General features: G+C 40.5%; 1 protein-coding gene across 14 annotated transcripts in view; it reads right to left on the bottom strand.

Moving 5' to 3' along the window:
- The window catches only part of MICAL2 (microtubule associated monooxygenase, calponin and LIM domain containing 2), a 296,098-nt gene that overhangs the window by 95,123 nt on the left and 184,786 nt on the right, over window positions 1-16,189 (bottom strand). For 10 of the 14 annotated variants that reach the window (XM_031944246.1, XM_031944245.1, XM_031944242.1 and 7 more), the window contains 6 exons: window positions 15,646-15,732; window positions 7,185-7,292; window positions 6,919-6,999; window positions 5,569-5,755; window positions 4,162-4,247; window positions 2,817-2,913 (listed from right to left, as the gene is read on the bottom strand). In XM_031944246.1, coding sequence (XP_031800106.1) covers window positions 2,817-2,913; window positions 4,162-4,247; window positions 5,569-5,755; window positions 6,919-6,999; window positions 7,185-7,292; window positions 15,646-15,732 — 646 coding nt within the window. The remainder of the gene's footprint in view (window positions 1-2,816; window positions 2,914-4,161; window positions 4,248-5,568; window positions 5,756-6,918; window positions 7,000-7,184; window positions 7,293-15,645; window positions 15,733-16,189) is intronic. The other 4 variants (XM_031944248.1, XM_031944257.1, XM_031944250.1 and 1 more) reach the window with 2 other exon arrangements.

Raw genomic sequence — 16,189 nt, 5'->3', positions numbered from 1 at the left:
CTCTCACTTTCAGCCTCCTATCTCTATTATCTTGTGACAATATTTAGAATATAAAAGGCGCTTATGAAATGTTTGTTAAATAAATACTATCAAGTTCTCAGCCTGAAACTCAAATGATAGATAAACATTGAATATTATTGATACCAGTACATGGTAGTTTTAAATTGCCAACAAAAATCACCACCAATCCCGTGGAATTAGTTTTTGACAATGCTTTTAAAATTATTTCTACCTGTGTTCTGAATTCTAAAGCACCCCCCCAAATACCTAGAATATTTCTTGCCTCCTCACCAGGAAGGTTCATTTCTTGGAGTGAACATATATTACACAGGTTCTTGTCATTTCCACTACATCATTATTTCCCATCTCACCATTTGGCTCAATATGTGACAGTTTAGAATAGTCTCTTATTGCTATCAACAATAAACCTTTAGAAACGAGCCATCTATGTAACACTTTTAACTACACAGTGATTTTCAAGATGTGGATAAAAGTTACAAAGAGCAGCATACCCTCAAGAAACATGTGCACATTGTCACCTTGAGAATTAACAGTTTTTGAAATCCCTAAGTCAAACAGCTGGGTGGTTTGGGTAGTTCCCAAATGTGCAGCAAGTGAAGGGTCCTCCTTACCGATCTGAAGCTCTTGTGCAAACTGGACAGAACCACTTCTTCTATCAAGCAGAGGCTAGTGATAGTTTTTACCAGGCCCTCATAGCTAAAATTTGGCCACAAACTCAGCGAGACTGCTAGACCCCTCATTTCCCCAAAGAATCTTCGAAATCTTTGTAGGGAACCCAAGGTAGTCAATTAAGCTTTCTAATTTCTAAAATTTGCAGTTTTCCATGTTTTCAAATAGAGGTAAATGTAAGATAAAGAGTTAAAAGGAAATTAATTATGGGGAAAACAAGGATGGGAGAAAAACTTGGCATTGAGATCCATTCTGACTCAACCAACCCATCCATCAACAAGTTTTTTACTAAATGTCTGCTATGGACCAGGCCCTGTGGAAAGAGCCATGTCTACACAGGCAAAATGGACCACAGGGGCTGTGTAACTTTCCAAATAGTCTGAGCAATGTTGATTGCCAGTTTAAAACATGCAGTTAAGGCCCCGAGCCCTTTTCTTCCCAAGGAAATTTATGGGCAAGAACCCTACTAATGAATAATTACCTCAACTCCACACCTTGCTTTGTCTATAAAGAGTATAATAAGATTTCCTCCAGACCAGAGGACATAATCATTCTTTCCCTAAGTAAATATGGTGAGATAATCATCTACTTAAAGCTATAAGGAAACTTCTATGTCATCAAATCCTACTCTTTTATAAATGACAAAATTGAGACCTAGATTGGCTGACTTGTTATACAGGATCTGCAGCTAATAAATAGCTAAGGAAGGGTTTGAACTAGGGTCTTTCTCTCTCCATAATACCCCACTGCCTCTAAATGAAACTCCTCCATACACCTGAGGACAGATATTGCCTGCATACAGATAGACTCCCAGACGCTGTGCCATCTGTAAGCATATATCACAGGTTCTGCATTCAGTAACAAAATCTGGATTGGGTTGAGTGCAATCTACAGAAAAAATGGCCCCTTCCACATCTTTCTCTGTATTGCTGTATATGATTAATTCCTGACCGCGAGGCTGGTGGATGTTTGGGAGCCGATAATCAGTCCCTGCAATAATCATTCATTTGTTGCTTCTATGTATTGGCTTGTTGGGGATTGGGGAGTGAAAAATAAATCTAGCATTTCAAGTCAAAACAAAGGAGAAAGGCAAATCTTTCTAATTCTAAGAAAATAGTTTATTGCTATTGTCCCACTAGCTCTTCTTGGACTACACTATTTTAATTACATGCTGCTCATCCACATTCTAATTCTTCAGTGATGGAGATTTAAGAGCAATTTTTTTAACTGCCTAGTGTACACAAGTAAATTGAAAGCCATTGGCCCAGAAGGTGGCGTGTTCATTTATGAGGTGTTGTTTTAAAAATCTCACATCATCATCTGCACAAGTGGTAAACCTTATAATCTACAAAAAAAGCTAAAAAACCACCCAAGTAACAAATTCCCAGTTCCCCAATAAAACACCCCTTCTTCCCACCCCCCCACCCCAACCCTAAAATTAAAAAAAAAACCTTTTAGAAAGAAAAAGGTTCTGTCTTGTCTACTATATCTTGAAATGTAAACCCAGAAATATGGCTCATTATCGTGGTAAAAAGAATCAAAGCTTTCCAAGCTATCAAAACATCCTTCATGTAAGTTCCACACATGGGTGCCATGAGGGCATCCACCTCTGCCAAGTAAACTGGACAAGGTTGAGGTGGATGGACTCTCGGCATATGCATCTAAGTCGATTGAAATTATTTGAAATTTTTTTTTTAAAAAAGAAATTATTTGAAATTCAGAGTCCTAGCAAACTGCAAAAAATACTGCAATTTTTACACTTTGGAATATCACAGGCACTTTGGGAGAGAATGTATTGGGAAGAAAATAGAGCATACAATAAGAGAAACTTCAGCTGAGTTTGAGCCAGAGGGATTGTTGCACCCAATCGTGCATTCTCTGGAGAGGGGACTCTGCCTCTCTGTACATGTCCGTCAAGACCTCGTAAAGCACATAGAGGAGAGGTACCCCCAAACTCAGAAGTTCATACATATAGCAGTAGTTGTAAGCATTGTCCCTGAAATGGAGGACGGTCTCATGCAGAAACCCACATATCCTGTTACAGAAGCTCCTGGGGATGTCAAGCAGATCCCTTGTCACCCTAATGGGCCAGCATAGCACTTTCCTAAAGAAGGAAGTCATGATACCTGGCGGGCTGACTTCTCGGCTGTTGACAGCAGGACCAAGAATTTCAGGGGAAGGGTCTGGCCACTTGGCTTCCTGCTGTTTCTCCTTTGCTTCCTCCTTAGAAACAGGACAAAGAGAAGTATTGATTCCTGAGTCATACAGAGGGGATGCTCAGACAGATGGAAGGGCTTCAGAGCCAATGAAGATGGGCCAGGGGCCAAACCACCAGACACGTTGTATTTTTCCAAATACAATTTTTCCAATATATACTATTGGAATACTATAAATTCTAATTTATAAAATACTATTTTAACTAAATACTTGTAAAAAAATACTATTGAGGGGGAGAAAAAAGAACTCTTTCTTTCTCTCTCTTCCTGGGCCTGAGCAACCATCTACATATACTAAGTTAGCAGGAAAGATTTCTATGTCCTCTCCCTTCTGCCTCTTGGGGAAGAGTAGAGGGTGCATCTTAGGCAATATGCTGTAAAAAAGGGTGTTATGGAAACAAGACTGAAAAGCCTTCAGAAGAGAGCATTAGAAAAAGGACAGACTTGTAAGCAGATTGGCACATGCTTTTTTTACTTTATTTTTCTAGGGTTTTTTTTTTTTTGGTCTGCATTTTCTTTTGCAACATGGCTAATCTGGAAATGTTTTACATGACTGCACATGTATAAACTATATTAAATTGCTTGCCTTCTCAAGGAGAGGGGAGGGACAGAGAATTTGCAACTAAATTTTTTTTTTTAAGAATGTTAAAAACATTTTTACATGCAATTGAGAAAATAAATGGTTATTTTGAAGAGAAGAAATGGGGTAGACTTAGCTGTGGATGTCTCCTAAAGGTATAGGACAATCCAAGAAAGTGAATGTTATATAGATAAGAGAAAACCTCATGAGGACATGTCCTTAAGTCTATTCCCAAGGACTTTGTGCAAATTTATTTATTTATTTTGGGAATGTCAGATTTAGGGTTTCTTAGAAGCCAAATGGAGGCAATATTTGCATTCATTCTGAGCTTAAAGGTCCCAGAAGACCCAGAATAATGAAGATAACACTAGATACCACACTTTGTCACTCACTTGCTCCTATCAAAAGAACCAAGGGTGCTCTTGGTTGAACTGACAACAGATTCAAGGTGGCCATCTTTTGGGGTCACAGAGAAATGCCTTCTGATTAAGGACACTTACTCCTCCCTATGTTAGAAGTATTTTTTTGGGTGAAACAATTATGGTTAAGTGACTTTCCTAAAGTCACACAATTAGTAAGTGTTAAATGTCTGAGGTGGCCCTTAAACTCCAGATTCAGTGCTCTATTCATTGTGCTGTCTAGCTGCTCCAGAAGCATTTCACAGAAAAATCTTACCTCTTGTCTCTTCAATTCTGCTCGTCTCTTCCTTTGTTTGCTATTGGTTCTACAGTGAATGAAATGAGCTTTGCAGTAAAATTTGCCTGTTAAAAATACCAAAATGGAGAGATGATATTTAATGTAATTATTTTTTAAAATTTATATTAAATTTATTTATTGTGTGAAGCAATTGGGCTTAAGTGACTTGCCCAGAGACCTCCAGTTATGTAGTGTTAAGTATCTGTGGCCAGATCTGAATTCAGGTCCTTCTGATTCCAGAGCTGGTGCTCCATCTACTATCTGTCCCTACAATTCTTTAATAAAGATATTAAACAGACATTGCCAAATTCTGGGACCCTGCAGAGATCTCTTTCCCAAGTTGACTTTGAAACACTAAAGATAACTCTGTGTTTGGCCATTGATGAGATCACAGATTTAGAGCTGGAAGAGACCTTGCAACGTAACTACAATGTAACTAAGGCCCAAAGAAATGGGACTTGCCTAGGATGTACTGCTATGTGTACGAAGTGGGATTTTTTGGTCCTCAAGTCATCAGGTTTTGTTTAATCTACAACACTGCAATGCCATTCATTCAATTTAGTGTGAATTTACCTAATTATTTATTAAAATCTAGTTCTCCCCTTTCCATCTTGTCTGCAGAAAAAACATGAAAGATAGTTACATACTTTGCTAAAATCTAGATAATTTATTCCCACAGCATTTTCCTCATGTACCAGCATAGTAATCCTACTCTGCCATGTCCTGTTCTTTTTTCTTTTTTTTTTAATGCTTTATTGTACTTTTACTTATTTTGGCTGTGTGACCTTGGGCAAGTCACTTAACTCCAATTGCCTAAGCAAAAATAATTAAATAAATAAAAAATAAATAAATAAACTCATTCGTTTTGTACAATAAGTACAGAATGTTCAATAAAAGTCAAGAAAGAGAAGCTTGGTGACTTTTTCTGGGGTCCCACGGCTAATAATTGTCTGCAAGTGATCTTGGAACCCAGGTTATCCTTCTTTTGGGGGAGACAGAGAGACAGAATCTGTCATTTTACTGACACTGGGAATGTCTGAATGAGGGATCTCTTCCAATGCAGGCTGACATATTTTCTATAAGACATGGCTTTAGGGAGTTGCCATGATTGAGATTAAGGGGCTTGTCCAGACATCTGTAAAATGGTAATGGTCCCATTGTCAACAGAGGTCACCAATGTGCTCCATCCAGCTCAAAGCAGCAATCCTACTGCCTGGGATCCTTGGGAAGCTCCAGGGCCAAGGCCAGGGAAAGGCCCTTCCCGGAGGAGGACTCCCAAGAAACACTCGCCTATGGGTCGGGAAGGGCTCAGCCCTTCTCTCTCTCTCTCCCACTTGGGAATCCCCTGGGACGTTGCCTTTGAAGGAGGCTGCTCCAGGGGTTTACCTTCATCGGCATCAAAGGCATAGACAGCCAGGCGAAGCGTGGTGGAGCAGATCTCACATCTGAAGCACTCCCGGTGAAAGAAGTGGCCCTCGGCACTCAGGCGCTCCATCACGTACACGCGCCTCTTACAGAAGTAACAGATGTCGCTTCCTCCTAGGTTCTGGGGGAATTCTCTTCTCAAAGATCCCTGGGGACACAGGAGACAAGGAGGGAGGAAAAACAGCTAGTCAGGAGAAAAGTCCTTGATGGCAACCACCGGTGCCAGCAAAAATCAAACGTCCTGACATGTATGTAGGCTGTGATCCGTGGGTAGAAAGGGCTTGCCAGAACCTAGGGCTTAAAGCTGATGAAGACTTTGCCTACCTCCTTCACTTCACAAGGAAGAAGCTCATTTAAAGGGAAATCAGTAGGAAGTAGCAGAACAAGCACTGGAACCCAGGTCTACTTCCCCTACACTACACCCTAAAGCATCCTCCCCTTTCACTGAAGAGTGTAGCAGAAGTACCCAGAAATGGAGAGACTAAAAAAAAAAGTCTTTTTCCCAACTAAGACAGGGTCTAACACCATGTCTGTATGGCAAAACTTCAGGACTGCCTCTTAATGTGATTTTCCAAATTGAGTCTGCTCCAAGATTCGTATTTTTAAAAATATATAAATATATATATATTTATATATAAATTTATATATTTTTAAACTTTTAAAAATATATATATATATTTTAAACCTTTTAAAAAAGGTTCTTCCCTCTACCTCCTACTTTTTTTGCCCAGATCTGAGATTCTTAACAATAGGGAACTCCTTGTATGGAACTACCCTTCTCCAATGAGATCTGCCACTTGTAGCAATTGATAGTTTTTGAGAGATGATTAGGATACTAAGAGGTGGCAGTTTCCCTACAACCAGATACTAGTATATGTCAAAGATGAAGCCTAAACTCATCCTTTACCCATAGATACATTCGCCCTTTCTTCCCCTCTCCATGACTTCAATAACATGGTGCTGAATAGGAAGACATAAAACAATACTTTCCAAGGGAAGACAAAATAAAAGGGACCAAATAGAAAATGTGACATTTTCCATTCCAGTCTTTATGAAGTGTACATTAGTAACTTATGGGAGGAAAGCAAAGTTTGCTCAACCCAAGGCACACATACCCCACCCCATTCATGTGAGAGTTTATTACCTGGAGCTTCTTAGTATTAAGCAATTGTGGGCTGAGTTTACCCAGCCCATGGGGATGGCGGAGGAAAGGGGATAAATACACACCAGTTAGCTTGTAATTATGGGGGGGAAGGTGAAAGGAAAAATGGAAGACTCAAACCAAGTTAGTGATTTTGAATAACTTGATACCTGGTGATTCCAGCCAGGAGTAGCCTCAGGTGGAGAAGTAGATGAATTGGGTGAGAGGGATGTTTGGTCCATTACTGTCCTCTGAATCCAATCAAAATGATCAGTTTGGGGCACATTTACTTTTTCAAATGACATGATAACCAAAGGGGGAAAAACCCAGGGCTTCTAAGAGCATGAAAGGCAGAGCATCCGGGGTTCTGAACACAACAGGGATAAAGACCTTTCACATGGGAGAGGTCACTGGGGGAGAAGGGAGGCAGCCTTACCCGCTCTGGCGAAGCAGCCTGGGTCTTGGGTCTGTGATCATTCATATACAGATTGACCAGAACTTCAGCCACTGCCCCTATTCCTCGAGACACTTTCCCTACTGTCATCTACCGGGTGATGGAGGCAGTGATAGAGAAGAAAAGCAAGAGGAAAGTTTATTTATTTATTTAAGGAAAGGACAAACAATGAGTTTCCAGTTGAGCATGGGAGGGGGAAAAAAAGCAGAACAGTGAGAAGGGGAGGAAGGCACACAAACATATAAACAGCAAGTAATGAGCTGCCACTCGCTCCCTCAGCAAGGGACAGGAGGGGCTTTAAACCAAAAGGAACCGAATCGCATGCACTGCAGTTAGTATTGTAACAGCATTGAGCCATCTCTGAAGATCACAGATTCAGAATTGGATGGGATGGGGAAACAGAGTCACATACAGTTCTTTTCTCTGCCCAGGGTCTATGTCACAGTTAACAGAATCCAAAGACTTTCTAATTTCAGATCCAACTCTCTATCCATGATATCACCGAGTGGCTCTCACCAGGATGGGCTCATAGAGACTAACTACCAGGTTTAATCTCATTTTAAGAGGAAAAAATCAAAGCCAGAAATGGAAGCAATTTGTCCAGAGTCCCAAAGCCTGGGGAATTATGATAGACTACTAGCTAAATGTTAAACTCTCAAAGAATAACTCAAATCCTGCCTCAGACACTAGTTATATGATCACCACCAAGTCATTTAACTCAATGAGCCTCAGTTTCTTCATTTGCAAAATCAGGATGACAGCATCTGGGTTGCTGTGAAAATAAAAAAAAATATATATATATATACACATACATATGTGTATATGTATGTATGTGTGTGAGTGTGTGTATATATATATATATATATATATATATATATATATATATATACACACACACACACACAGAGAGAGAACGAACTAGAGCAAGAGCATGAGTGCTCTTTGCAGATCTTCAGGTGCTCATCAGAACATTAGACAACAGTGTCCCAAAAATCCTAGTGCAGTTTACCACTTAATCTGTTCCAAACCTAAAAGCTACTAAGCTGCACACCTGAATAAAACTTAGCTAGGATGAGTACAATGATTAATACCTATTCCAGCATCCTTCCTCCCATAATTCAATGCCTTTAATCCTCCTTCAATCTCTAATAAACATAAACTAGCCAAATAATTGTCAACTAATAACAAATTGGGGGAAGGGGACGAGGTTAGAGCAGGTAGAAAATGGGGAAACAGAGATGAGACTTATTCCAGGTCCTTCCCCAATTCAACATATATAATAGCAGCAGGAATGCTCCAAGTGGTAAGTTCACATGTAGGAGTATGGAGACCTATGCCTCTGATGCATGTGTATGACATAGTAAGAGACTAGACAGAACAAACTGCACCAATAGATGAAGTTTCTTCACCTAGGAGTTCTTTTTACCATTGAAATGACAGGTCTAGTTTCTCTTCCCCCATCCTTTTCCCCTTCCTCTTCACTTCTCCCCATCCTCTATCCTTTATGCCTTATTTCCTTCCTATGTCTCCTACTCTTGTCCTTTTTTCTTTGGTCCCATCCTCTATTTCTGGTCCCATCCCTTCATTATTCAAAGAAACAAGGGGGCATAAAAAACGTTCTATCCTTCCAGTCCTTACAATGCTCCCTATAAACTAAGGGAGAAAGGGAGTTGCTGGGGGAAAAAAGCACTCTAGACATTTCCCCCTTCTTCCTCCCAATAATTGTCTGGTTCCAGCCATCCATCTCCAGGGCACACTCCTCTTTGGAGGCAGGCTTCTATTCTCTTTCCCCAGGCTCTTCCCTCGTGTTCTGTTCAGCATCCTTAGGCAGCTCCCAGGGAGAGGAAAGCTTGCTACTGAGGCGAATCCAACATGGATGGGACATCACAGAAAAAGAAACTTTCTAAAGAAGTCCTTCATGAAAACTATTCCCAGGGTCATCCTGCCTCCAAATGCTATGTGGGCAAAGAAAATGGTATGGGGTGGTGGCAGGAGCAGACTTCAGCAGTATCTGCATATGGAAAGAATGTTGGCAGGAATGCCAGAGACCAGAATGGGGGGGAATGGGAACATGGGGATAGAACTTTGCTTTAGTCATTTGTCACTCCTAAGTCACTCTCACAGAAAATAGCTACATATCAGACCACCAAACTCTGTAAATGTGCTAGACTATGCAAACCCCAAAGCCTCCTAGACCACTCTTCCACTAAATAGGAACTCTCAGCCTCCCCAATATGCTAAGTACAAATAAGTCCATTCCCTAAAAAGAACCATGGTAGACCCCAAAGTCTACTGAAAAAATTAATGCATTATTTATCTTCTAAGCCCTCTTAAAAAAAACTATCTGAGTAATACCAGTAAGCTCACCCACAGGCTGAGTCCTTGAACCTTATCACCACCGGCCCCAAGACCAGAGGCTGGAATTCCTTGGCACTCATTCTCACATGCCTACAAACTTCAACATACAGGAGATGTGCCTGAAATGCAGCTTGGGGCTGAAAGTGTCCCTCTGATTTAAATAAATCTGAAGGGGAAAAGATTAACTGTTTTTCTTATGAAGAAGAATTCCAATGGGGCAGAGTTGGGGCTTGGTTCTACCAGTCTCAAAATAGTCATAGTAATACTATTTATGGTAGCAAAAACAAAAGAACTCTGGGAAAAATCCCACCCAAAGGATGTCCAGTGACCAGAGATTGGCTGAGCAAGCCATAGTTGGTATGTGATTGTCATGGACAATTATTGCTCTATCCTAAATACCAAATGTGAAGAATTCAGAGAATTATGAGAAAACTAAATTGAGAATATAAAACAAGCAAAATTAGGAGATTAAAATGAACCATGAATATAGTAATGTCAACAACAACAACAACAAAAATACCAATGGGAAAGTGAAGAATACCTGTAAGGGCAAACTCCCACTAAAAGAAGGGATGATGAAATAAACAGATGCATCTCCTGTATTCTGGTGAATCCATGGGTGAACTGAGAAAGGGAAATGCTACAAACACTGCAACAGGCATTGAATTGCTTGGTTGTACTTTTATATTATTCTGTATTATGGGGAGGACTAATAAGCAATTTCAGTCACAACTGATGAGCAATTCGAGTTGAGGGATTAATGTGAAGAGACTGGAGGGATGCTCCAACAATAGCAACAAAAAGGCTGCTGGGATTTACTGTCTTATTTACAAGGTGTATGGGGCAATACTTGAGCCTGTGGATAAAAGTCTCTCATAATGCCAGGAAGCCTAGAGTACCAACCCATTCAACAAAGTTATGGGTAAAAATGGCTCATGATCACTTCTGCAGAGACTGCTTGCTATGAAAAAAAAAAAAAAAGCTCACACCAGGTTAGTCTGCCTACTCTCCTTCCTTCCTCCTTTCCTTTTCTTTTTTTCCTCCTTCCTCCCTTCTCTTTTTCCCTCTTTTCCTCTTCCCCCCCCAATTTTTGCATCCCTACATTGTCTCCTCTTTCAAAACAATTCTCAAACAAAATGCCAAAATAATATCTTCAGGGTATAGATCTGCCCATCTCACATCCTTGCTTGAGAAGCTCTAGTGATTCTACTACCTCCTGGCTCTACCACAAACTCCTCTGTTTTAGTATCTTTCTCTAATCCATGCTCTTTATAAATTAACAAAATTTGCCATTATTCCTAAAGCAAAAATCTGATCATGTCCCTCTTCTGCTCAAGAAACCCCAATGGCTCTCTATTGCCTCTAAACTCAAATGAAAACTCCTTTTTGCACATTTAATGCTCTTTGCAATCTAGTTCCAGCCTTTCTTTCCAGATGTAATACATATCCCTCCCTTTCATGCCCATTACTGTCCAAACTGCTATTTTGCACGTGTGATATTTTTCCTCTAATCTCTGCTTTTATATAGATTCTCCCTCTATCCTTCCTCAACTATGCCCCTTAAAACTTCTCTCCCAAACTTCCAAAGCCAGTTTACATTTCACCTCCTACTAGAAGCCTTCCTTGATGAACTTCCAACTATTACTGCCTCCCTCAATCCCTGAAATCACCTTTCACTTACTTTGTATGGATCTTGTATTTATTTATGTGTACTGCTTTATTTTCTCCAAAAGATTGTAAGCTACTAGAGGCTTAGGGACTGTTACCTTTAATTCTTATATTTCTATTCCTAGCACTTAAGTCCCTAGTCACTTAAAAATACTGTTGTTTGAGTCCTTTTTAAAGATAGGGTTAGCAAAATGGTAGATCTGGAGAATATAGGTTTAACAAGAATCTTTAGAAAAGAAGTTAACAAAGTGTCTCATAAAATCTTGTGGGACAAAATCGGGAGACACAAGTTGGATAATTGTAGAAATAAGTTGGAATTGGACAACTGGGCTAGCGAGTGATGCTTAATGGACTAAGAACAACATGATTTATGTGTGTGTGGGGGGGAAGGCTTCTCTAAAATATGACAAGATTTTATTCTTGGTAGAAATATAATATTAATTTATTAATGACTCATCACATGTTTACCAGATCTAAAGGCAACAGGAAGCTGGGAAAAGCAGATGGCTATCAGGTTGGGGGACAAAATTAGAAACCCCCCCAAAATTTGACCAGCTTAAAAGCTGCGCCAAATTCATAAGAAAATATAAACACACAGTCATATATGAGGAGAAAGGGTAGTGGAAGAAGGTATGTAACTCCTTATTTCTAAGGAAAGATTAAACCTTTCCTTCTCTCTTCATGGAGGCTATGAGATTAATGACTTGTAACCAACCTCCCTTTTTCTTCTTTTTGCCAGGAGTTTCATACATATATCTTTTAGGGTAGACTTAACAAGCCTGTAGACTTTTATAACAACAATGATGATGACAACTTATTTTTGTAGCACTTACTTTTTAAGGGGATTTACAGAGCACCCCCCATCACACATAGACACAATAATCCTAACTTATTGAAGAGATGGTGAGTCCTTCTTTAAAGCCTTTCCCTGTTTATTTTTGGACAAATACCTATCTTTAGAGGGCAACAAATTACCCTGCCCCTGCGTTTATTGGCAACAGAACCACATTACCCAATGGGCGTAGCAGTTTGAGTCTCTTCCAAAGAAGAATACCAGTGGAGGCTGAGTCAAACAATGGGTAATTTCATGACTTCATGCAAGGTCCGATTAAAAAATGGCGCCACATTCCATTATAGTCTAGGGCCCCGGGCATTGTAGAAATTGAATTATTGCATCAGTGAAACTTCAAGAGGGGCCAAGGCCCTGAACAACAACCTCACAGTGTTCTCTTGTCTGAAATTTCTGCTTATGGTGGATGTTCAAACTCCCAATTATCCTCTGGGACTATGACTTTCCACTGGGTATCAGACCTGAGACAGGGCAGGAGATGTTATTTGAGAGGAATGGAACCTCCCACTCTTAAAGACTAAAAGTTAGGAAGACTATGGAATACTCTTTAAAGCTTAAGGAATTGAGCTGTTCTCCCCCATTCTTCTCTCTGAAGGAGTCAGGCCAAATGAAGTAATTCCAAAGGAAGCTCTCCTGAGTTCAGATGGTTGAGGGAGGATCCATTCTTTCTTCCTCAGGACAGAGGAGAGAACCTCGAGATACAAGAACTTGGGACTGATAGATACTCTTGAAGGCAGCTCGCTGAAATCTGAGAGCTGGGACTTGTCCAGCGCTCCCAGAAATCCAATAAATAAATGCCGTCTATCCAGTTTTAAAACAAACACTGGAGAAAAGCAGCTCCTGACATCCAATTAGAGAATTTTACTTCTTAGATGAGCTGCCATCTTCCACCATGAAGACTGAGATCTTTAAGGCTGGGCAATGATTTATCACTTAGCTTGAGTCAATAGTAGGTTGGGTACTCCTTTATAAACAATCTTTCCCTTCCTACCCCTCCAATGGCTGTTTGATCATTTAACTGAATTAATAGGGGCCTCCTCCTTCCCCATCCTGGGAAAAGGGACAGAGTCTCCAGATCAGCAGATCATGATAAATTCAGAGAAGCAGATTCTCAAGGATGGTCAAGTGGATGCAGAGGAGGAAGACTTGAGGATCAATAACTCATCACACAAAACTGCTTCAGGATTAAAAAATATTGGGATGTTTAAGGACAAAAACTCTGAGTTTTGACAATACCACATTTAACTGACTCTCTGAAATTGTGCTCCTTAACAAAGAACACCTAGAGATGGCAGGGACACCAAAGGTCATTTAATCCAAATTCTATTATTTTTACAGAGGAGGAGACTGAGTCTGGAAAGCATGAAAGATTTGCCCAAGAGGTTGAGATTCCTACAATCTGACTCTTCTTCAGTTCATGGGCAAAGGCAAAAAGCCTAGCCATAGGAATCAGTGGATGTGAACTAAGTTGGTGGTTCCAAGAAGGAACATATGCTTTTCATTATAGGTTTGGCCAAAGCTGATGACTAGGAAGGAGGGTGTTTATTTCCAGAACCTTGGAATCCTGGGTGAAAGGGTCCAGTGCAGTAACACAGACAAGCTGGCTGCTAGAAGTTTACTGAGCACTAGACCTTAGTTCCCATGCAGCATGTTCCTTTCTAATTCCCCAGAATTGAGACAAACTCAGGTCACAGAGCAATCAGCTCACTCCGTAGACCGCAGAAGGGACAGAGCACTCAATAAGCCCCTCTGATGGAGACCTCTTAGAACTAAATGAGATCATTTATCATGCTAAATCATCACCTGCTTTAAAATGTTTATCTAATTCACCCTAACCCAGCTTGGGGCTCTACTTCTTTTCAGCTGTTGAGCTATCTTTTTTCTTGGGGGGAGAGAGAATTGGGCTGAGAGTGGATGGGCTAGACCTATGACTTAATCTGTAGGGAATTCCTGTTCTAGAAACTCACTCTATCAACACTGGGTGCCAACCCAATCTGTAACTTGAGAATTTTCTCAAGCACTGGAAATTGAACTAACTTGCTCCTCATCATACAGCTAGTATTGGTAATAACTGACAATTATAATAATAATGAGCAATAATATAAAAAATTAAAAATATTAACGTATTTTTGTCTGGGGAAAAAAGGACACTAGATATATTCATCAGAAAGTAAAGTCACTTGAAGGACTGCAAAATCCTTTCTATATATTATCTCATTTGATCTTCCTAAAAGTACTAATTTCTTAATTTTTTTATCATCTCCCCTTTAAAAATGAATAAACTGAGGCTGGCAGGTCCAGTATCATACAACTAATGTCTAAGGTGGTCTTCAATGCTCTCCCCATCATATCAAATTGGTTCTCCACCATAATGCCTTTTGTTGGCTTCTCTGAACACATAATATTTGCAAAACTCAAGATTGAAGAAGGAAACAAGGTTGTAAGCAAAGGGATGCCCAGGAGGCACAAAAATACAGAAAGCCACCTCAATTCAGAGATGTTCTCACTCTGTCCCTAGAGACATAAAAAAGATTGTGACAGAAAATATGTTTTAGCTACGTATTCACTATCCACCCTCCAGATTTTCTTTCTTCATCTGGTTTTCAAGGATTTTCCTTTATATCCTATTTTCTTGGAGAATGACAGAAAATACCAGCAGGTGATTGAGTCCAATACTTTCATTTTTCAGGTGAAGAGTTCCCTGGCGGGAAGATAATTGGTGCTGGACCACAGTAAATCAGGGCTACAATCCTAACCCCCAGCCTAAGCATCTTCTCTTGGTACCCCAAGGCTTCATTCTATGAGCATCACAAGAAAGAACCATTGTCTGCTGACAAAATGACTATAAATCAAGTCTGATTTTCCCACAGATGGAGATGGATCCCACAAAAAGACCTTGTGTCCTCCCCCATTCCCAGCCCCACTCCATGAACTCCCAGAATCCTAGTAGTGGGGCAAACCCCGGGAGTGACACACCTGGAAAGATGCTGTTCTCTAATATGGCAACAGCAATTCCTGCTAGGTCTACCAGGAACTGAGTCGCCACCCAATCAGGGCACTTTTCTGTTACAATTCCTTTTTGCATTTGCAGAGATACCTTTCCCCTCCTCCACACTATCTCAGGTGACAGAGGAATTCCTCCTACCTTTCCATATGCAGTTAGATTTCCAAAATTGAGTTCACTTTTTGCTCAGATGTAATACCACATAATGCCAGAAGATGTCATCATATGGTCTATACCAATGTTTTAATTCTCTTTACATTTGAAACTAGTTTTTGACAAAAGAAATGGTGTTCTAGTCTGTCAATAGTAGAACTATAAAATAGAACTAAAAATTAAAATATGTTGGGTTTCTTTGGAATGCTGGAGGGCTTTTTAAGCCATGCAACACAAAGGGAATAAATTAAACAGATGGAAGGGGAGAGGGATGAGGGGAATGAGGTCATGGGTTTCACACAGGGCCGTCTTTTTTTACGTGCACTTGCCACCAAATCAACACACAAAGCTAACGTGACAAACCCAGGTGCAGTTGGAGGAGCAAAAATGCAGGCAAACGAGGGCTGTACCTGGCTTGGGTCTGGCTGCAATAACTTTTGCTTAGATTCCTTCTTTGGAGTGGGGCTAGGCTTTCCAGTAGCTCCCGGCACAAAGGACTGTGGTGAAATAGGCAGAGTCAGTCTGAGCATCTCCAGGTTTGGGCAAAGATTACACTCGACAGGTGGGAAATCCCCCTCCCCTTTGTTCCATTCTTTGGCAATTCTGGGATGACAAGGAAATCAGCTAAAAAAGGACATGGGGGCCTTGGAGGTGAGTATATGTGACTGAAAAAGGGGGGGGGGCTGAAGTAGAAACAGGGTGACTCCTGGGACTGAGGTGGGAGAAACTGGTCTCAAACCCCAGTCCTGCTCACCCACTCTGAATGCTATCGATGAATGGCTTTTGTTCCAAAGAAACTTGACATGAGTGACCAAGGGGATGCAGACATTGGAAAATATCCTAAAGAGGGCAAGGGGTTTTACACAGATCTATATACGGCCTCCTCCCACCCCCAATTCTTGAACCTACTGCAGGCAAATAATGAAGATTTTTCACACACACACACACACACAC

Source organism: Sarcophilus harrisii, chromosome 6 (assembly GCF_902635505.1).
Source record: "Sarcophilus harrisii chromosome 6, mSarHar1.11, whole genome shotgun sequence".
NCBI classification, from domain to species: domain Eukaryota; kingdom Metazoa; phylum Chordata; class Mammalia; order Dasyuromorphia; family Dasyuridae; genus Sarcophilus; species Sarcophilus harrisii.
This window is presented reverse-complemented; position numbering and strand designations above follow the sequence as displayed.